The 23,526-nt window shown below is 39.1% G+C and overlaps 1 protein-coding gene across 8 annotated transcripts in view; it reads right to left on the bottom strand.

Moving 5' to 3' along the window:
- The window catches only part of PTPRT (protein tyrosine phosphatase receptor type T), a 251,708-nt gene that overhangs the window by 5,689 nt on the left and 222,493 nt on the right, over positions 1-23,526 (bottom strand). For all 8 annotated transcript variants that reach the window (XM_075845729.1, XM_075845735.1, XM_075845730.1 and 5 more), the window contains 13 exons: positions 18,762-18,849; positions 18,002-18,078; positions 17,879-17,915; positions 16,803-16,900; positions 15,254-15,370; positions 14,991-15,145; positions 14,159-14,294; positions 13,046-13,195; positions 12,671-12,844; positions 12,066-12,197; positions 7,825-7,950; positions 7,580-7,743; positions 1,045-1,180 (listed from right to left, as the gene is read on the bottom strand). In XM_075845729.1, the coding sequence (XP_075701844.1) occupies positions 1,045-1,180; positions 7,580-7,743; positions 7,825-7,950; positions 12,066-12,197; positions 12,671-12,844; positions 13,046-13,195; positions 14,159-14,294; positions 14,991-15,145; positions 15,254-15,370; positions 16,803-16,900; positions 17,879-17,915; positions 18,002-18,078; positions 18,762-18,849 (1,590 nt within the window). The remainder of the gene's footprint in view (positions 1-1,044; positions 1,181-7,579; positions 7,744-7,824; positions 7,951-12,065; positions 12,198-12,670; positions 12,845-13,045; positions 13,196-14,158; positions 14,295-14,990; positions 15,146-15,253; positions 15,371-16,802; positions 16,901-17,878; positions 17,916-18,001; positions 18,079-18,761; positions 18,850-23,526) is intronic.

The following is a 23,526-nucleotide window of genomic DNA, read 5'->3' as shown; positions in this document are numbered from 1 at the left end:
TCTTATTGGTTGCTCTGGGCAACTACTCCACCTTTCTTTTGCACCAGTTTAGATAAATCTCCCCCTTATAATCTCATATATTAAAACTGTTAGACATAAAAAATAAAAACGACCTTGCTGCCCGTAGCACCCAATCAGAGCTCAGCTTTCATTCCTTAAACGACTCTGGAAAGATGAAAGCTGCAGTGGGATTGGTTGCTATGGGCAACACATCAGTTTTCCTGTTAGACAGTATTAATAAATTGGGCCTTTAGAATTTGGCTATTGTGTAAAAAGGTGACACATTGCAAATACGGCATTTAAACTATACTGAGTCTGGAATTCCAAATATTCCATAACAGAACCATTCGGGCTATACTAAATATAAATGCACAAACATTTTGCAAAAATTTAGAAGTCGGAAAATTGTGCATCCACTAGGCCAAGGGTTATATGTCCTCTGGCTTTTTGAGGTCTGGAAAGAGCAAAATCTCTCTCATGTATAAACAGTGCTAACCCCTCAACCCCTCTCCATCGAGGTAACTGACTGTCCATGATCCAGTAGTACAATGATGTAAGTTTATGATTTCTTTACTAACCCTTAAAGTGAAATACAAGATCCCGATATGGACAAGTAAGTAAGGATGTCTGAAAGTAGCATAAGTCCCAAGAAGTTCAGTGAGATCCCTTGGGAATTCGTTTTCATGACTGGACGCCAACAGATATCATGATGTGTGGGCAGAAAAGATAGGAGCATATGCAGCAGATAAAAATGATGGCTAAATATAAAATATTAAAAATATATAGCTGTGTGGGAGAATATGAGATCACTAGACCAGTGAGAGGATGTAAGTACTCTGTGGAAAATCTGTACGTTCTAGCGAAGATAAATGTGGTTTTAGAATCCAGACGCTAACCCCCTTCCCACACAGAAGACAACGTGACTACAGCTTTGTATGCTTTTGAATTTAGATGGATACTAAGGCTTACTTATATTTTTCATTTCAGTAGAGGACATTATATTGTTTTATTTTTCGCTAGAGGTAGCAGTGGCCTGTCACTCACCAGTGCCTCCACCATGTTTGCCTTGTTATTCCGCAGGGTTTTCACGGTATGAAACACATCAATAATATTTTGCTGCTGGATCATCTCATACACACTACAGATAGCACAGAATGTTCCGCTGCGACCTCCTCCATTCCTGAGTGAGAAAATAATAGATCTGATACAAGGGCCTTTCACAAGACGTTTGCAATGCAATAGTTAATATTACAATCCCTATGCATACTCGTGCAGTTAAAAAGGGATATTCTGGGTGATGACTGTGGAAAATGAGAACACAAAACCAATCTATTATATGGCACATACTTAGATAAGCTAGATAAAACTAGCTAAAAGCAATCTATTATATGGCACATACTTAGATAAGCTAGTGTAACTAGCGTCCTGACTTTGCTTTAGTTTACTGTGATGCATTGATAAATTATGTATGCCTGATTGCTTTTACTGCATAGGCCTGTGACTGTAAGGGGTTAGCCCTTTAAAGGGGTTGTTTTACTGAGATAACTCCCTTCCATATGACCTATTGAGGGACCTACTCGGGAGCCACTTCTATTAGCGAGAGTGGAGAGCCGCAGAGTATCAGCGCCTTTCGCTTTGACAGATCCAGGCAGTCCATTTATTACATGTATTTATTTGAATGGCTGCCATGTAATATTAGATTTCAACTGCAGCGGCGGCTGAAGGGGAAATGTATCGCTAGCTACAACTTCCCATGGCGATTACAGCTGACTTTTAGAAGCTGGACCCACAGCAATCAGTTGATCACCAGGTTAACTTCATTTAAATCAAAGCTTGTCATGGTGAGACAACCCCTTAGGCCCCATGCACACGATCGTGCTTTTGCGGCCGCAATTCCCCCGAAAATCCACGGGAGAATTGCGGCCCCATTCATTCTTATGGGCCCATGCACACGACTGTGATTTCCACGGTCCGTGCATGGCCCAGGAGCCCGGACCGCAGAAAGAATGGACATGTCTTATTAAGACCGTGTTCTGCGGTCCAGGCTCATAGGAAATAATGGCCGCGGCCATATGCACGGCCCGCGATTTGCAAGCGGCTTGCAGGTGACGCTCCGCCCCCGGACGCATTGAAAATCACGGCCGTGCACATGGCTACGGTCGTGTGTATGAGGCCTTAAGCTAAGTGTAGGAGTGGATTGTTGTTGTACCGTATGGGTCTTGTGAATGTTATATAAACTAGTAATGTCCCAGAAGCCATGGATTTCATATTTGGTTATTCTTCCACACCGGTGACTATATAATCTTGCCAATAAGATCATAGACGCAGCTCATTCTATTTCAGCTTATCACTGGGGTAACATTTGCTAAAATATATATATTTTTATATTGATCTGAAGAATATTACTTTTCAGGCCTTTCGAAACCTAACAGAAGTTCCTGTAAGATTGCATATAACAACATCAGTTTATACATTTACTGTAAAACCTAGCAACTTACTTTCTGCTCGTTATACTGTCTAATGGACGCTTCTTTGAAGTTTAACATGAAAGGTGATTAAGATGACCTCTAAGGAACTCTTCTACTGGTGACTGAGAATCAAGCTGTGGGCACAGGGGGTTAATGGAATCTCTAGCAGATATTCAGGGATGAAGATACATCTATAGCTACCTTATTCCATCATTCAATCGTGCTCACTACCAGGGGCTTACTGCACATTGCCATGTGTAAAATAAACAGTATAAGTGCTTATATCTCTTTTACAGTTCATTTAACGCCGTCAAGTACAGATGACAATAAAGAGAAATTGTATCCTTGAAATGTGGTGATTATTCTTTTGCCATTGAACATATTGTTCTTTTAGTTGAATAAACAAAGTTGTTGGATGAAGACCACAAAGGATCAGTCAACCATCAGTAGACCTTTTAAAAACTTACTAGTATATTATTTCTGCCAAATGAGAAAGGATAAAAAAAACATTAAATGTAGTTCCTTAAATTGTCCTCTTCAGTTAATTTGTCAAAGAAAAACGTTGCTAGCGGGACATTAAGTCCTCTGCTTTTCTCATTTGCCTCCATGATCCACTGTACTGTACTGTTTTGTCCCAGTCACCATCTTTCTCTAACTGGTAGCCAGGTATATGTGTTACCAATCCTTCTAGTGAATGTAAGTGAGCCCCAGATCTCCTTAAGGTTGTAGCAATTTGGTGGCGTCATCCACTGGTTGCTTCCCCTATTACAAAGCAGTAGCCTAAATGTATGTGGGCCTTTGCTTTACGAGAAGTCCAGATAAATGATTATTCATTAGAGAGGTTTACACATCAAGATTTCTCTCTTATCTCTTTGATCTTTGCAAAATAAAACCTTTCTATTCCCTATAATGGAGTTGTCTTTTGGATCCTGCACACATGATAGATTTAGATTGGTATTGGTCTGACTGGATAGAAATTGGTCAGTAATTTGTACCTATAAATGCCACCTTAGTTATACTTGTCTTAGACAAAGTTTGGTGACAACCAACATTTTTTTTAAATTAAAGCATATTTTAGTTTAATTTGGTCTTAGTCTAAACATGACCATATTCAATTTTGGTTTCATTTGACAAGTCCCCAAACATCAATTTAGTAAGACATTCTGCAATATGAAATAGTGCTTTCACAAAACAAATCTATAGTATTCAGTACCCCCCTCCAGTTTTTGATTAGATCTTTCATATTTTTTCACTTGGAACTAGGTGACTAGATCTAAAGTGGACTTTAACATTAATGGTAGGGGCCAATCAACAGAATGAAGGGGTGGCATCACCCTATCACTTATGTGTGTGTTGCTGTGCCTGGTATTGCAGCTCAGTCCCATTCAGGCACAACCACGCTCATGCGTGGTGCACTGCGGCCCCTTCATTCTACTGAACAGCGGGGGTCCCGGTGGTTGGACCTTCACTGATCAAACATTCATGGTCTACTCTAAGAATAGTCCATCAAAGTTTAAATCCCATAAAACTCCTGTAATGCAACAGTTCCCAGTATAAGATAAAGAATAAAGTATATATTTACCTTTTAAACACCATTTTACAATTTACATATGGGATGAATCTACATACCATACAAAATTAAGTAAAATTATAAATACGTTGTTTTACTTATTTTGTAAAGTGTTATAGCCTGAATTATAGGCCAGGATGAAATCTCCAAGGATACCTTGTTACCTCTGTCATTTTTACACTAGGCCCTATACAGTAATCTGACAAAGGTAAAACTAACTTTCCCTCTGCAATATTGGAGTTTAGGTGAGCTGCTATGTATGTTAAAACAAGCTTGTCGACTGTTTCCAATAGCAACCAGCAGAAAATAATGCAGGCTGTAACTCAGGACCAGTACAAGATACGTTATGGAATGTGTTTACAAAGGTACCCAACTTTTTATGAAGATTAGTACTATATTATAAGCAGTAACAAGATTAGAGCAAATCTGGACATAAGAGAATCCACTGTGAGACGATTTATCCAAAAAGACTACTAACATCTATCAAACTCCAGTGTATACAGTACGTGCAGTATCATTTCAGCACCAAGGACAGGACTTACCAAATGTCTATGAATGTCTATACACTGATTGAGGGTAGAAATGTGTAATGATCAAGAATGATGAAAGGACAGCAGAATGTTTTATTTTGTGTGGTGCAGACTTCCCTCTAGCAATTTATGGCAAATTTATGTCTTCCAGGAAGAACATAGTACATTACATGCAGCTAATGATATTTCTAGAAATGAACGGAAGTGTTCGTTAAATAAGTGTAGAGATGTTACATCCAGAACTATAGTTTAATAGTTACAGATTCAGCAGTTGGAAAATCTTTTGGATGGATTTTTATTGAAATTTGAAAGTAACTATAAGAGGATTGAAAGACACATCCGATTTAAGCAAAATTGGACTTAAATAATTGACTAATATTTAACTAGTGCAAGGGGAAAATAGAGCAGTTCCCGTATCAGCCAATAAGTTACTGCTTTTATTTTCTAAAGGGTCTCCGAGCTGTAATCTAGTTGGCTGTTATGGGCAACTGCTGCATTTTTGCCTTGAACTAGTTTTGATAAATCTCTCAATTGTTTTTATTTCCAGTAGTTTTTGTATTGGTGTCCTCCATTTTTGGGTTTATTGAGGTTTTTTTTCCAAGCTTAGCAAGCGATGGCATATTGCTAGAGACCCCCACCAAATACAAGATTTGCAATACATGACAGGGCCTGGATGGGATATTCTCTTCATTCTTCAAATGATGGGGGTTCCAGCTACTCCCCCCTCCTGACCAGCAAGTTATTGCATATCCTAGAAATATGCTATTATTTGATTTAAATTAAGATTGAAAAAAAAAATCCTTGAAGGTGAATACATAGGATCCCTTATTACAACAAAAATGAAATGATGAGACTGTTATGCATTGAGCCATGAAGTTGGTTATAGCTTCTAAAATATATATGTATGTGTATATATATATATATATATATATATATATATATATATATATATATATATACTAGTTAGTGACTTAGAATATCATCAAAAAGTTAATTTATTTCAGTAAATCAATTCAAAAAGTGAAACTCATATATTATATAGATTCGTTACACACAGAGTGATCTATTTCCAGAATTTTTTCTTTTAATGTTGATGATTATAGTAACAGTTAATGAAAACCCCAAATTTAGTCTCTCAGAAAAGTAGAAATTTATATAAGCCCAATTTCAAGAATGATTTTTAATACCGAAATTTTGTCCTACTGAAAAGTACGTAGAGTATATGCCCTCAATCCTTGGTCGGGGCTCCTTTTGCATGAATTACTGCATCAATGCGGCGTGGCATGGAGGCGATCAGCCTGTGGCACTGCTGAGGTGTTATCAATGCGGCGTGGCATGGAGGGGATCAGCCTCTTGCACTGCTGAGGTGTTATCAATGCGGCGTGGCATGGAGGCGATCAGCCTGTGGCACTGCTGAGATGTTATCAATGTGGCGTGGCATGGGGGCGAATAGCCTGTGGCACTGCTGAGGTGTTATCAATGTGGCGTAGCATGGAGGTGATCAGCCTGTGGCACTGCTGAGGTGTTATCAATGTGGCGTGGCATGGAGGCGATCAGCCTGTGGCACTGCTGAGGTGTTATGGAAGCCCAGGTTGCTTTGATAGCGGCCTTCACCTCGTCTGCATTGTTGGGTCTGGTCTCTTTCATCTTCCTCTTGACAATACTCTATAGATTCTCTATGGGGTTTAGGTCAGGTGAGTTTGTTGGCCAATCAAGCGCAGTGATATTGGGGTTAATAAACCAGTGTGGGCAGGTACCCCATGGATACCGCATGGTATTGGTGAAAACTACAGCTCGCCCTGCTAAATTTAAGCCCTCACACCTCTAAATTGATGGAAAAATAAAAAGGTTATGGCTCTCAGAACATGGCGACACAAAACATTTTTTTTTTTATCAAATAGTTTTATTTTTTTAAAAGTGGTAAAACATAAAACAAAACTTATAAATTTGGTATTACCATAATCGTATCATCCTGTAGAATAAGGTGAATATGTCGTTTTTACCACCTGATGGACGCCGTAAAAACAAAACCCCCCCAAAAATGTTGTAATCTGTGTTTTTTGCCCATTTCACCTCACAAATAAATTTTTTCCAGATTCCCAGTACATTATGCGGTACATTAAATGGTGCCGTGAAAAACTACAACTTGTCCCGCAAAAAACAAGACCTTATATGGCTATGTTGATGAACAAATAGAAACGTTATGGCTTTTGCAACGCGGGGAGGAAAAAACGAACATGAATAAACTCAAATTAGACTGGTCTTTAAGGGGTTAAAAGAAAAAATGCTGGAAATAGATCACTCTGTGTGTAATGAATCTATAGAATATATGAGTTTCACTTTTTGAATTGAATTACTGAAATAAATTAACTTTTTGATGATGTTCTAATTCATTGAGAAGGACTAGTATATGTGTGTATATATATATATATATATATATATATACACACACACACACACACACACACACACACACACACACACACACACACACACACACACACACACACACACACACTATATTTTTGTAAAACTATAACACTTAGCAGTACAAGCAGTTCTAAGACATTTAAGAGCCTCTTCTAGCTCCTAGCTTTCATCGACTTATTATTGAATTTTATGGGGACACCCTCAGAAAGAAAGATTGTTTTCTTCCCGGATATAAAAATCTGTCTTGGTCATTTGGTTGACACACGGTACATAACTCTTCACAAGAGAGATTTCTGATAACTCTACTGTAACAAACCATGCACCTGTGTGACCAGGACAGGATTTTATCTACTGTAAGTAAACAATGAAGGTTCCTATTGAATGACTGCAAGCCGAGATCTTGAAAACTGTGAGGATACAGAAAGTATATTAGAAATTTGTAAACATTTTAATCACACAATGAATATCCTTTATAAACCTTTTAACCCCTTGAAGTCTGAATATTGACATCTCTTATAATTTTGTATGAAATGCGCTTGAAACTTGAAAGCTAAAGATATCCGAATTAACTCTGTACGTACATGCAGTGTACAACGGTCCTGCCTTCCCTGCCATCATACTGTTCTTGCCACTTCTCCAACCTCTGCACAACCTTCAGTATAGAGCGCTTTGAAGGAGGAGTATCCCGGTATGCCGGCCACCCAATGTACTGGAGGTGCTGTACAATGCGATACCCGTCTTGAGGCTGCAATACAAACAATCAATCTCCGTTTTCTGTTCTTGACAGAAATTTTTGCAAATATTTTTTTGTATCTCATTTTCTTACCCGTGCCATATTACAGATCCTGAATATTCGGCTTATGGTGTCCTCATCAATATCTGCTGATACAAACTCCACCTGCACTGGCCCATAACAACAGGATGTCTTCTCTGGCCAGTACTGGAGACACAGCTAGTAAAGGGAACTGACACTTAGACAATGTTCATAGGAATACAAAGCAAAGTAAGAGCATGCAGAGTTTTATAGAAACACGCTGGGTGAAACAAAAACTCTGATAGACGAACAAAGGAATTGAAAAATAATAAGATTCAGGGATATAATCAACAATCATAGAAACAGACCAACATGCAGAGTAGTATAATCACATAGAGAGAGAAATAACAGTGTGATGAAATGACATGCATAGATGTGGGATGGACAACTGTTCATTGAGAGGGGAAATATCTCCCCCGCAGGTACAAAAGTAGAAAAGCTAGACTTCTAAAAACAAAAACAAAAAAAAAGTTAACTAAAACTGAATATATTTATTTTTTTCAAAATCTGTCAATCTTCAATTGTCATTTTAATATTCATTAAGCTTTGTACTCTTTGTCTTGATGAAATCTCCCCAGAGAGTCATGGAGTTTTACTCGATAATAAACCTACTAGAATGTTCTGCCTTCTACCATCACATGCCAAATAAAAGAAGGGGGTAAATAAAGCACACGCAGGATGGAAGTCTGATGTCTAGATAGCTGTTCAGTAAACCACTCTGTGCCAGCCATTCTTAAAGGGTTTGTCCCATCTATTAGGGCATATGGACATCATAAAGTAGGGTCCCCTTGCTCGAGAACCCTTTCTATGAGCCAGAAGACAGAGATCCTACAATGGGCAGCTCCCACTCTGACAGATGTATTACATGTTCACCTATTCCTTTCTATAGGTGCCATGTAATATTCAATTTCCCCTGTAACAGAAATTAATAACTTCCCCCAGCAAAAACAGCTGATCATGGGGTTTAGAGCAGCTGGACAGTTTAAGGGGTTTTACCACCATTATCTTCCTGGATATGCCATCACTTGTTGATCAGTGGTTATTCAACTGCCAGGACACCCAGCAGTCCTCAGAATAAAGGAGCTGTGAAGTTTAGTGCTGCAGCCCCTTTAAAAAAAATTCCCTGCATAGCTGAGCTTCTTGCCACCCACTGTGCAGGGAACATTCACCTACATTTAGGGCATGACCACACATGGCGGAATTCCTCCGCAACTGTCCGCATCAATGCCGCACAGAATCTGCGTTGCAGATTCTGCAGCGGATCTGCACAAAATGTGCAGAAAATTGATGCGGACTGGCCGCTGCGGACTGCAGGAAAAGTGCTTCTCTTCTCCCTATTCAGTGCAGGATAGAGAGAAGGGACAGCACTTTCCCTAGTGAAAGTCAAAGAAATACATACTTACCGCCCGTTGTCTTGGTGACGCGTCCCTCTTTCGGCATCCGGCCCGACCTCCCTGGATGACGCTCCAGTCCATGTGACCGCTGCAGCCTGTGCTTGGCCTGTGATTGGCTGCAGCCGTCACTTACACTGAAACGTCATCCTGGGAGGCCGGACTGGAGACAGACGCAGGGAGTTCTCGGTAAGTATGAACTTATATTTTTTTTACAGATACATGTATATTGAGATCGGTAGTCACTGTCCCGGGTGCAGAAACAGTTACTGCCGATCGCGTAACTCTTTCAGCACCCTGGACAGTGACTATTTACAGACGTCTCCTAGCAACGCTCCCGTCATTACGGGAGCCCCATTGACTTCCTCAGTCTGGCTGTAGACCTAGAAATACATAGGTCCAGCCAGAATGAAGAAATGTCATGGTAGTAAAAACAATACGCTCCGCAGCACACATAAGATCTGCGGACTTCATTGCGGAATTTTGACTCTCCATTGAAGTCAATGGAGAAATTCCGCCATGAGTCCGCAACCAGTCCGCCACTGCTCCGCAACAGACAGAGCATGCTGCGGACACCAAATTCCGCTCCGCAGCCTATGCTCCGCAGCGGAATTGTACGCATCGTGTAAACGAACACTGCTAAATTAAAGTGAAAGTCAATGGAGAAACGGCTCCGCTGCGGATTAACGCTGCGGAGTGTCCGCAGCGGAATTTAAGTGAAATTCCGCTATGTGTGAACCCGCCCTTAGGCGGGTTGCTGTTTACGGCAAAGAGGGTGGAAGGGCCCACTGCTGTGTAGTGAAAAAGCTGAAGAGACTTCTGCCCTTGAGGTCAGACCCCTTCTGATCATAATGTTATGGCATATCCTAGGGATGGGAATACCCCTTTAGGCTAGGTTTCCACAGAAATACCTATTGCAATTGAGAAAGGCTCCATGAATTGGGTCATCCTGTCTATTTTAAAGATCTTTGCATGATGTGAGTGAATGGAAACAATCATGGTTTACATTTAGAGGCTGTAAAACCCATCCTGACCTAGTACTGCTCATTTAGCTCATTCAAGCTATTAGCTTGAAGTCCAAATATTTTAGAAATTAACAAACAAAAGTTGATGAAGAATTCCACATCATTAAAGTTTAAATGTACACAAACTATTGAGGGACTCTGCAAATATTTTTCTTTACTGTTTCGGCACCGATTTTTAGTTATTTCATGTTTTTCTCTCGATTCGTATATAAAGCGACTTTCAAACATTTTCTGGTTGTCCTTGGAAACACTTAAAGGTTTGAGCTGCACTTGGATGTTGACATATGACTTTTTAGTTCTACACAATGTACTGCTCTCTGGTAACAGTAAACCAGAAGGATTCTAAAATTATCGTCAAATAGAGAAGTAATCACAATGGGGGGAGATGTATCAAAGCTGGTACATAGGAAAAGTGGCATTGTTGCCCATAGCAACCAATTAGCTTGCTGTTTTCATTTCCCAAATGTCTTCGAAAAAATGAGAGGTGGCATTTGATTGGATGCCATGGACAACTGCTCCACTTTTTCTTTGCACCAGTTTTGATACATTTGTGAAATAGTATAAGCTGTCTGTTTAAAAAATTAATTTCACCTTTAAATTTGAATTGCCACTATTAAATATTTATTGGATTGCGCAACCAGTCTGTGGGTTCATATTTTTGTATTCATCAAGAAATATCTAATTATATGTCAGATTTTATTTAGAATAGAACAGTGTATTTCTGTATTATATTAATTCCAGAATAAAATAGCTGTCAGGTCATATAAAACAGGATTGGATTTGCACTAGATTAGTAGACACTATCTGTGATTGGTTGACTTTTGTGTGTAGCCACTAAATAACTTTATTGGTATTTTACACTTTTGGAAATCTGTATGTGATAAAAAAAAGTTTAATATCGATGTTCCCTTGTGTGATACATCAGGGCTTGTAATGCAAAATCCAATATGCAGTGATACTTCTGTATCACTGCTCAAGTCTTCTACTGGCATTTGTAATCTTACTAGATTAAAAAAGAAAAAGTTACTCATTAATTGAATCGCGCACTGATTTAAGGTAGCGATAATTGGGTGTACTTACTTTCTCCATAGAAGAAAATTGCATATGTGTAAATTTCTTGTTTAGTAAATTATTGAAGTCAATTTGTTAGTGTTTTCCCTTTACAATTATATCACCTTATTAATTTATATATTGCTTGAATTAAGATCAAATATTAATATCTCCACATATGTTAAAAATTAAAATTTATTATTCAATATGACTGTAGTGGAAAGTACATTCAAGGCTATGATCACACCTGCGTCGAAGCCTCCATTGCAGTTCCATCACATTTGGCGGAAAAAATAGCATTGCATACGGTGTTATTTTTCCGTCATAACAATGGACACCTCAGCAGAAACCAAGGGACAACGGGGTCTGTCGGGTGCCGCCGTTGTTCAATGTGCTACAGATTCGGCACAGCATTGTGGCTTCCATTATGAATGGTAGCCACAATGCTGATGTGATCAGAGCCCAAAAGGAAAGAGCCGTCTTTATTCGCCCACCCACTAATGATAATAAGATGACTCTGCTCACGCTGTCCTATTCTATACAGCAAAGCTGACAAATGAGTTCCAGAAAATAGGTCAGTCTAGTGTCTACCCTAGTGGCCCTTGTGAAACCAGAATATTTTAATAATTTTTTATGTGGATAGTAACAAAAAATAGAAAACAGGAAGCAACAATTTTTAACAAAAATATTTGTCATTTTCTGGTAATACATTCCCTTTAAAATGAAGATGTAGATACTGGTGGAAACATTTAATATCTGACTGAAAGTTTTTTTATGGTGACTGTACCTGTGCTGCATCCATTTCATTGAGCATAACGATTGAGGAGCAGTTGTAGTCAAATACCAACCTCCAGAAATCTGGCACAGTATTAGGTAAAGGGTGCTGTGTGACCAAGAATGCTGCTGGCTTTTTATGGCTCTACAAAGCAAAACAACAAATGACTATTTGATCGAAGGTAACTAGTAGTAAAGTCAGATATTTTCTTAACATCTTGATCTTTCCAGTCACTACTAGATGGCAATGAGAAGACCTGTTTGTTTATGTATCATCATAGACATGCCAACAGACAGTGACATAAGGGAGTGTGTACTGCAGACTGACTAATACACAGTTTATTCAGCAGTATCTGATCACATAATCTGTCAGTCTTGGGTGTGAGACAGGATTATCCTTGAAATATTCCCTTTGCAGCAAGGAACTGTCAGATCTCGACACAAGCTGCAAGATCAGGCCACCCCCTGGTGTGTGACAATCAGTACGCTTCCTGTGACAGATCAGACTCACAGCTCCGCTCTGCGTGACAGATAGTGACACACAGCTCATGATGTATACCTGCATCTGTATGAAATTAGGTCTTGGTATAAACCAATTGCATGAATACATATACGCACATCCATGAGAGTGGCATTGATGTAGTTGCTAGTCTCTCCATCCAGTGAGATGAGGAAGGGAAGGCACCGGTCTAGGGGTAGGACATCCAAAGCCCGGTTTTTGTCATGGTTCCGGGGTAAAAGTCCTATGCTGCAGTCTTCTGGCCTTGCTCGAGGGGTCACAATGTTCAAGGTCTAGAGATGGAGAAGTTTCACGCTATGAAGACGCTATACATTTCTGAGTTGTAGTAAAATGTACAGAAGTTGCAGTAAACATCAAGTTTTAGTACTTTCAGAACTGGAATATGTTACCTGTTGTGTTTATGTCAGTGTAGAGATTTGGGTGTATTGGGCACACGTTTATAAACTATGTTATCGCCTTTTACTATAACACACCTGAAACTCATCTTTGATTTGGCTGCAGTTTGTCTGCGGATCTATACGACTGATGTTGTAATAGACAGAACGGAATTCACATACTGGGATGGCAGTGTTGCCACACAAACAAGCTTCAAGGATTGCATCATGAACAAAAACATACTGCTCCTAGAGAAAAAGAGCAAATTAATTCATTAAAACAGCAAGTTATAACGTTGTTTCAATAAATTTATTAAGACGTTTTGCTACCACTTTAAGTCAACTTTAATTAAATGCTCTGCGGCTCGTCTCGTTTTTTTTGAGCATTTGGCATTGTGTTCTTATGTCTTTCACCAACCCACTAAGGCATTCTCTACCTGTAGCCCAACGTTATTGCTTTGTGATTATTCTTAATTTTTATATTTTAATGCAAAAGAGGTCAAATCTCAAGTCCATATAATACAACTATTTTCACGACGCAGTTTTGTGTATGTTACATCAAGGGCATATGTACCATAGTGGCAGCTATGTGGCCCTTGGGGAAAGGGGGGCAGCCCTGGTTGGTCCCATCTTCTTTTCTAGTGGGTGGTGAGAATCCGTGCAGGATTTCCCTCCGTAGAATTGGTCTAAGGGTCATAAAACGGCTGACGGGTAAAACAAACATCAGACCCTACTGTCTCGGGAGGAAAAACCTGGCATCTTAATAGGGGACGCAGTTTGATTTTTGCTGTAGGGCCCCCACTCTTCTATGTACACCACTGTCTTATATCATAAATGCATGAATATATAATGTAAAAATATCCCGTAAAATGTCATAAATACTCAGACAAGACAATCATTTAGTATTATTTATATGCAGAAAAATAAATCTATAAATAAAAGATGGGAAATGTCTTGTATTGTGTAAAAAAATACTTTGGGGGAACAAGTATATCTTATTCTGCTGTATAGGAATGAATGATAAAATCCCATGCATAGTTACGCAGGCCGCTGGTCAGGAAGGCCGCCTATTAATTATGTTGATGACCAGGTGTTCTTTTCCCGTAGGTGTTTTATTATAGATGTAGCGTAGGCTGATCATCACCTAGTGAACATTACAGTGTGTGGCTATAACCTTATTTTATGACCTTTGGATAAATTCATCTTTCTTACCTCCGTCTGTACCATGTTGACTCTCTGAGCTCTGAGCTCCCGCACACAGTTGAATATGTCCACCACTCCCTCATTCTCTGCCATGTCCAGCATTATATCAATGGCTATAAAACAGCCAGTTCTCCCAGCTCCAGCACTATGGAAAAAAGTCATTGTTAGTATTGGCATATTCTATGTTATCTCCTGACATTGCTTAAAATAATAACATAAATGATAAAACCCCAAATTAAGAGTAAATTATTACAGTGGAATACAGGTCAGTAGAAATACAATGATCTTAATAAAATTTAACATGTAACAGATTTGTTGGCTTGCATTCAAATTGGAATAAAACTATTTTCTAATTCTAGGGATGAGACCTAAATGTATTGATGGTATCTGGACGCAATAGTCTGGTGTCTAACTTCCCAGTGCGCCATTATGATTATTTTTTAGCTTATACTACTGCAGTACTCAGTTCTCATTATTATTTGTATATTTGTGTATTCAGTTGTCTATAGCAAAGCAGCCTTTTATTAGCAGATGTGTACACTATAGTAGATTTAATGGCTGGCTGTATATATATATATATATATATATATATATATATATATATATATATTTATGATGTATTGCTTATAAGGAATGAGGTCTCAGATTCTGCTTAAATTTATTTGGCAGTGTACAATTGGGTAAGAGGAATACAAACTTATTCTAATGGTAGTGTGCTAATGGTAAAGGCCACATGTGCGCGTAATGTAATCGTATGCAACATGAAAGTGGATAACAGGAAGACTTGGAGGCAGCCCATTCTTGTTATTCGGGGGACTCTGTATGCGAAAAATATTGATACCTGCAATGCACAGTGATTGGTCCAGCATCTGGTGGGTTGAGGAACTTCACCTGTCTGACAAAACCCAAAAGTCCTGTGGCATAGCATGGAACACCATGGTCTGGCCAGCTGGTAAAGTGGAATTGACGAATCTCCCGGATGTCATGAGATCCTTTCTAAGAATCAAAGAAGAAGCATTAACATTTTCTGACTAAAAAATCATATATATATATATATATATATATATATATATATATATATAGTTTATCAAATACATGACTTACCTTTTGCACTGTAAATGTCCTGATGACATACTCTGCCAATGGCTCTGTTTCTATAAGGGACACCTTAATATCACCATAGACTTCAGTATCATCAGGCCAGTACCTGACACACTTTACCTAAAGATAAATTGCATATCAGAAACTGTATTTCCAAAGAATAGGAACCAAAAACCACCTATTTATATAATTAAGATGTAAAAAGTATAAAGTGACTTACACTATATGATTTGCTATTAAATCCCATAAACCTTTCATTCTATAGCAGATAACTGTGCACTAGTGTTTAACATAGCAGAAAATCAGCACAACAGAAACATGAACATTTCCGAAAACTCAAAAACAGTGCCAATGTTGTAATAGTATGGGGCAAGGGTGCACATACCATAGAGGCAAGCTGTGCGGCAACTATAGGGCCCTTATGAGAGAGGACGCACATGCTACTAGTAGGTTGTAATCTGTGAATGACTGCCCTCTCCATGGGAACTGCCTTATTAGCAAACAAGGGAGTGGAGTACTGGCCCAGGTGTCATGGAAATGGGAAAGGAGTGGGAAACAAACACTAGGCCATTCTGCCCTAGATTAAAAAACCTGGCACCATAATGGGGTGGTCCATTTGGATCTTTCCTATTGACCCCCTCACTTCTATATATGCCACTAGTATGGAGGTGAGGTTGAATTGTCATATGTCGAGTCTTGTAGATGTTTATAGTGAAATTAACGAAGAGCTAGATTGTTCACATTTAATATTCATTTTGCTTGGGTCACCTTCTAGCTTACTAAATAGAATGCATCTTAGGCTGGAGAAGATAATTTATCTACCATATATGAACACTAGATACAGAGCACAGACTTTTAGCTAAAAGCTTTTTGCTTTGAACAATTTATCCCAATTGCCTCTTGCAGTCCTGTTTCAGAAATTCGCAGGTTTTGAAAGTGTGTCCAATTTTTTTTATTAGATTAATGACCTCAAGATACTGTTTTTTTTTATTTTTTATTATGCACAAGGGAATAAGTATCCAGGGGGCGGCTGCTATGGGACCCTTGGAGAGTGAGCCCATCCTCTTTACTATTGGGTATTGAGTACCTGTGAAGGATTCCCCTCTACAGAGGAACGCAAACAAGGGGGGAAGGGATTGGCTCAAGGCTCATGGAAAGGGCAAAGAAGGGAAATCAAGAAGTCATTCTGTCAAGCATGGCAAACCCCAACCCCATAATGGGGAGGGGGCAAGTTTAATATTTCCTGTAGGGACCCCTCTCTCCTATGTGTGAAACTCATTACACAATCTTTTAAATCATTGGTTACCTGACCACTAACATGTTAAATGGTATCAATGGCAAGATGTGTAAAAGAAACTCCTTCATGGGGCGCTCTTGTGCAGTTGTTCAGATAAATTCTCAGTCGGCTTCCAGATTATAGGAATTTAGTCACACGCATGTATAAAAACAAACACTATTACAACGCGTTTCAACCTCATACTGAGGTCTTCGTTAGGTATATCAAGTTAAATGTATCAGCATTTCTATTATGACTCAAGTTTAAATCTCATACCCTTCCGACTTCCACCAGATTTGTGACCATCACCACACTGACTGAGTTTTCCTGCCAGATCATCCGCCAAAAATCCTTCACTGTCTCCTGCATAGGTCCTAGAGGATGAACAGATGACGCAATTAAATAGATCACATAGATATCAAGGTTTCCATTCAACTACTAATATGGATGCCTATGAACCAAACGATAAGTTTTGGTTCTTGATTATGTAATGATCATACTTAAATTTACGTGTCTCATCTGGCTTTGGGAAAAGGTATAACAATCTTTGAGTTACTAAACCCCATGGAAAGGTGGCCATAAAAACCAGTCATTCTAATGTCTGACATTTGATGCATTACAAAGAAAGCAGTTGTAGCAAAAACCGGATAATTCTCAGGGGCAGCCGTGTAGCGAAAATTGTCATGAGGGCAGGTATAACACCTCCCGGCAGGACATAGACAAACCACAATGCTAGGGCGTGGTGGTTTGTCTGTGTCCTGCCAGAAAGTGCTATACGTGCCCTCATGACAATTTTCGCTACACGGCTGCGCCTGAGAATTATCCATTTTTTGCTACAACTACTTTCTTTCTAATATTCCTGGACCTATCGTTCCAGTCTGTAAACCTGGCGACAACCTAGACACCCCTACAGCCCAGAGGGGCTCATCCATTCACGCTTCTTTCGATGTTTGGATGTTGTGCTCCTTGCAGAACTCTTTCAGGTCAGCGCAATTTGACCTTTATTTTCTCACCCATTTTTATTGTTTTATGCACTATGTGCGCCGTGTTTTTATTTTTTTCTGTCATCATTTGATGCATTCCCGCATTGTTCTGTAATTAACTAAAATGCTAATATTGTATACAGAGGGAATGCATTGTAATTTCAGATGATGACAGCATTATGTGTGCCCAAAATTTACTGGATAGGTTTAAAGTGTACAATAGCTATCTAGTAGTCAAAACCTGCACAAACAATAATAAAATAGTCATTTTCTTATATGACAGTATAAAATAGGGGTTTGAACCCATTACTCATTATTTGCAATACTCCTAGAGCTTGAAGATTAAAGTCCAATTTCTGAAGATGTTACCTTGGGTGGCAATGTAATGGCGAGGTCGATGATAACCCTATAAAAACAAATACACAAATTGATATAACCTGATTGACAGTGATATTATATCACTTTGCAAAGCGTATGCAATGTGTAACTTACATCCACATAGTTGGCATTAATGTAATCTGAATGAGGGTCTCCTTCGATGAGCTGTAGCCGTACCCGGGAATGGTCATCTAAGGGAAAGAGACACTGAGATGTCACATCAAGGTCAGCTGCAAAGTGACAGGCAGGAATCACTGACTCTGATGTACGGTTCACTGACAATGACACATGTCACCGTTGGCAAAGTTACTGATAAAGTCAGTAACAAAGTCACAATCACGGCTATTGGCAAGATAAAGTTTTTAAATAGCAGAGATTCGTTCACATTAAGTTATCAGATAAGCTGAGAACAGATTAATGGAAATAGGCTATATGTAAGAATTGCACAAATAACCTAATGCTGATATGTCTTGTGTGCAGTGATAAAAAGCTCAGCATACAATACAATTAAACTAAAACAGGCACTTGCTCTGTAAAGCTGGACTTTGGCCCTTTAAAACCATTTCCTTTGGTGGGCCTAAGGTACTTCAGTCCAACACTGCCACAGCATATAAGACACAAGATAGGTAATGCATTTACATAAAAGGAACACTGCAAAAACAAAAACTGATGTTATGTCTAGTGAGGAACCTGAGGGGCAAATCAAAGAACACCAAAAAAAGAATATCTGTAGCATGTACCGCCTCCTAAGGCCCCGCACTAAGCTTAAAGTATATCAGTTTTGCCCATGTTCATCTAAGCATGCAAATGTCGGCAAGAAATTTGATCATATACTTCAACATAATTCTCATTCGTTTTCTAAAGTCAAACTTACATGAGATAATATTCCCATATCTGTTCTTGTTACGGTTTTCATCCTCTTTTGCTGTATCCCAGGATGCGGTCTGACCCTCAGGTAGTGCCTGGAAAATAAAAATGCTTATTTTTTTATGTTAGAAACCAAACTTGGTAAAGCAAAATGTGTCTTTCCTCTATTGTGATGATCTACAATGATGGGATTCCTTATACACTACCCCTATAACATGTAGATATCTCCAGATTTGCTATGAATTTTTCCCAACACTTTACATGCTCATCTTTGGCCATCTAGCCACCTTGCTAGCATTGTAGAGGCCTTTTTATGATTATGTTTGGCACTGCTAAATGTTCATGTATGCTTTATTACCATGCTAATTTCATCTTAAAATGGGGAGGGGGCAACTAAATCATATCTGCTATACTTGTCTCAGAAATGTAATTGTCTATAACTGGCTAACGTAATTTAGTCTTAACATCTAAGGCTTCTTTCAAACGTCAGTATTTTACATCAGTCTTTAAATCCTAAACCAAGAGTGCGTCCAAAACACTGGAGAGGTACAAATCTTTCCATTATACTTTTTCTCTGTGTAGGTTCAAAATACTGACCAAAATATTGCCATGTGTAAGTGGCAATGAAACTATTATAAAACCAGATTGGAGATGGGTATATAATACGGTCATGTTCATGAGCCCTTATTCAATAGCCCCCTTTAAAATTGGTTTTGTCTGCAATCACATTTTCAGAAGATATCCTGCTTTTTAGAAAAATGTCCTCACTTTCAACTAAAATCCAACTTCCAATCTCAAGTAACTGTATCATCAACCTTTTCTTATATTAGAGACACTTCAATGATAGCATTCCATTATCAACCTTCTTGCTTAGAGTTGGATCCACTGAAGAACCCACGCTGTTCACGCTTTCATTGTTTTTGAAGTATCCTTCTTATTTTTACGATCTTTCTTCTATCTTCCCCAAATAGCTACACAAGAACTATACAAGGACTTGTCATTACAAATTGTTCCTAATGTTTTTTATTAACCAAGACCCTCATTAGGTGTTTATGTTTCATATACATTGACACCACCTGTCAGAAGTGTATGGACAGACACTAATATTACTCACGGAAAGTAGCATCCAATAACAAGCTGTTTGTATATATATAATAGATATTCTTTCAGTTCTCTGCCTTGTTCCTTTGTCCTCTAGTAATTATGCCATTATTTTTTTAACCTAGTGTTACCTGCTTCTTTTCTTCTTTTTCCCGTGTTCTCCACTTTGATATAATTTTTCATGTTGTCTTTTTGTTTTCAATCTAGCTGGCTGCAAAGTGGTTAACAGGTTCTATAGACTAGCAGAGATGACAAGGCCTTGCTGAACGTTTTGTGTTTATTGAAGGCACTGGATCTTTTATATAGGGATAGACAGGTAATGAGCGGTTAATTGGGAACAACGCTTTGATCAGAGGTCTATTTGCCTTTAAAGGATCCAGCATCCTAATAGCTGTTAATCTCCCAGCAGAGACGCCGTGAGCAGTAACAGCTCATTTCCATCCCACTTCAAAGCAGCCGAGGGGAAAACAGACAGCATTATCAAACAGCAGGGCCTTGGAGGGGGGCTTTTGTCAGCTCATACTTTATAAATACGTCATTGGAATTTTTACATCTCTAAGTTTTCTCTTTGCAACTTTGTGTCTTTACTGATTCCGTATTTTAGTTTGGGTCCATTTGTAATAAGTAAATCTTGAGCAGATAATCAAATTCCAGTCTTACAAACCTACCCTTCGACAAACCGTCTACCTACCTATACCACCTTTCTGGTCACATTTAGTCTGGTGCTCTGCAAAGGCGGACATAGACAGATGAGAGCCCCTGTGCCAGAACAGTATGTGGGCTCCCTGCCTCTTGCCCCCAGTCAAGAGTTAAGTGATCGTCATAGAGTTCCTCTCTGATGAGTCTAATAATTGTATGCCAAATGAATTAGGGCTCATGCACACTTCCGGTGCCCATCGCATGGCCGTTAATAACGGACCCATGAAACACGGACCGCACACGGATAGCTTCCATGTGCTGTCCGTTGTTTCAACGGACCAAATGAATGAAATGGCCAAGACTGTTCCATAAAAAATGGACAGTAGTAGGACCTGTCCGATGTTTGTTGGAACGGCCACACAGTTCTGTTAAAACAACGGAAGTGTGCATGGCCCCATAGAAATGAATGTGTTAGGGCCTTACTAAAACAGTACTTTACTTGTATTCTGAAAAACATAAAAAGATTTATTTTATACTGGTTACTTATAAAGTTTCTTTGCTGCTACACAGGTGGTACAAATGACATGTCCGAGCTGGTCCTCTGAGAGAAAGTTATGCTATGCACCATATAACAAGATAGCACTTAAATCTTCACTTACAGCCTATGAATAATGTAAAGAAGCAGTGGTTTGAAATCTAATACTTGTAAAGTGTGTCCAATCAGATAAAGGGGATATTCTGGGTTATTTAGCATGTATGATGGCTTCAAATAGTTCTAAAATTATGCAAATCACTTTATCTGCGATTAGCTGGAGGCTGCAGCTATTTCAAAGAGATGTGAAGGCATAAATCCTCAGTGGAATACAGCATGCATCTAAGCTGCCAAAGAAGATGTCAACAACAAAAAATGGCGTCTTAATCTTAGGAAACCCACTAGAAAAAATGGATGTGATACTTAGCCGGCTGAACCTGGCCTTGCACAACGGCTGTAGCTGTAGACGGTTATTACAGCTTTTTAGAATATAAGTAGAATGCACAAGTCCAATTTGGTACCATCTGTATTATTCCAGCAAGAAATTATAAAAAAAAGTTACTGTGATTGTCTTATGAACAGAATATGTTATATACAGGTGCAGGTTATCCATACAAATAGCATTGTTCATTTGCATAGTGTCATCTTATTTATGTAGATGGACAAATATTGTGATATAAAGTGAGGTTGAGGTTCTCCTTTCTGACAAAAATGGGTAGCTGGCACGAGGAGTGGAAAAAGAGTGATCCGGACCACAGGCATTGAAGGGGTATTCCAGTGAAAAATTTTTTATTGCCCATCTTCAGGATAGGCCATCAATATCTGATTGGTGGGGTCCGACTCTCTGCACTCCCTCCAATCAGATGGTTTGAAGGGGCTTCATCGCTCATGCGAGTGCTGCTTCCCTTTCATTCCATTTACTGCTCCGTACTGTGAAATGTCAACACACTTGTAGTGGCGGTTCACAGTATTACAGTCTTCTCCCATTTACTTGAATAGGAGAAGGCTGTAATACTGTGAACCGCTGATACATGTGTGTCTGCATTTTACAGTAGAGAGCACTGCAGCCCTTCTACTTAGCTGATCGGTGGATGTGCCGATATTTGGACCCCCAACAATCAGATATTGATGGCCTATCCTGAGGATAGGCCATCAACTTTCTAAGATTGGAAAATCCCTTTAAAACAGATAGGACTTTTACCAACCACTATGGCCATTAAATATTTTGTTTGGGTGAGTACATTTTTATTTTACAGGCTTGAACTCTAAGGAGTGTTGTGACAGACCTCTGGTCATTGGCCCTTGGGCACTGTTCTAATTCTTAAATTGTCAGTCTGTCCTGGCTGACACACACGTATGTCTGCACTTAACAAAGAGACAAAATACTTGATAGTAAATTTGGAGCACGCCATAATGATGGCCCATTACCAAGCAATACCAATGCCCTTTGCTGATATTTGGTTACCTGTGCCCCAATTATTGTACTATCATTCCATTGCTTTGCACTGAATTGAAAAGAGATATTACACTTATAGGCCAAGTTCACACTGAGTTTTTTTGGCGCTGATTTTGACATGGAAACCACATTGGAATTAGCGGTAAGAAATGTCCGAAACTGCCTTCCATTGATTTCAATGGGAGGTGAAGGCGTTTTTTTTCTGCTGCGGTTTTTAGCCACCTGTGGTAAAAAAAGCAGCATGCTCTTTCTTGCCGCGGTTCCGCCTCTGATCTCCCATTGAAATCAAGGGGAGGCAAAAAAAGCGTTTTTTGCCCACGGCGCTCAATGGCCGTGGGTGAATAACGCCGCAAAAATAGCGGCAAGAATTTGTAGGCAGGAATTCATGAAGGAGATCTTTCTGCCTGAAAAAAAAACTCAGTGTGAACAGGGCCTTAGAGTTTAGTACTGCACTGGAAAATTCATCAAGAACATGTAACATGTTTTATAGTTTTTTTTTATAACTAGGCAACATTCAAATTAAGTCGCATGAACTTTCTGCTTGGATCATTTATTTTCTTGAAGTTCTAATGAAGATCATCCATAGGAAATAGCCATTAGGGCTCCTAACGACATGTCATAAATAACTATGGACCAACAACACTTTTTAAAATAAATATAAAATGTATTATGTGTAAAAATATCCACGAGGAGCTCGACACTCCAGAGTAGGCTACTTTCGGTTTATCGAATCATAACTTATTAGCCATTCACTATTATTTACTCAAAGGTATTGATTTGTTCGACAAGACCATTTTAAGGTGCACAGGTTCTTCTTGGTCTTGAAAATAAACTACATATATTCAGTCTGCCCCCACATTGCTCTGACATAGCCCTTAAGCAAATAATATGGGAGAGAACTGATGGCTGAATTGTTCAGCAGATTCTTGCAATGATCATCATTCGAAAAACAGAAAGGCACTTATCAAATAATTTTCTACGGAAATCCCTCTGGTTGCCTTCAATGCTGTGCAACAGTTCCAATAGGGTTTTCATGTGTAATAC

This window comes from Rhinoderma darwinii, chromosome 13 (genome assembly GCF_050947455.1).
Source record: "Rhinoderma darwinii isolate aRhiDar2 chromosome 13, aRhiDar2.hap1, whole genome shotgun sequence".
NCBI classification, from domain to species: Eukaryota; Metazoa; Chordata; class Amphibia; order Anura; family Rhinodermatidae; genus Rhinoderma; species Rhinoderma darwinii.
Note: the sequence above shows the minus strand (reverse complement) of the source record. Positions and strands in the feature narration are given on the sequence as shown.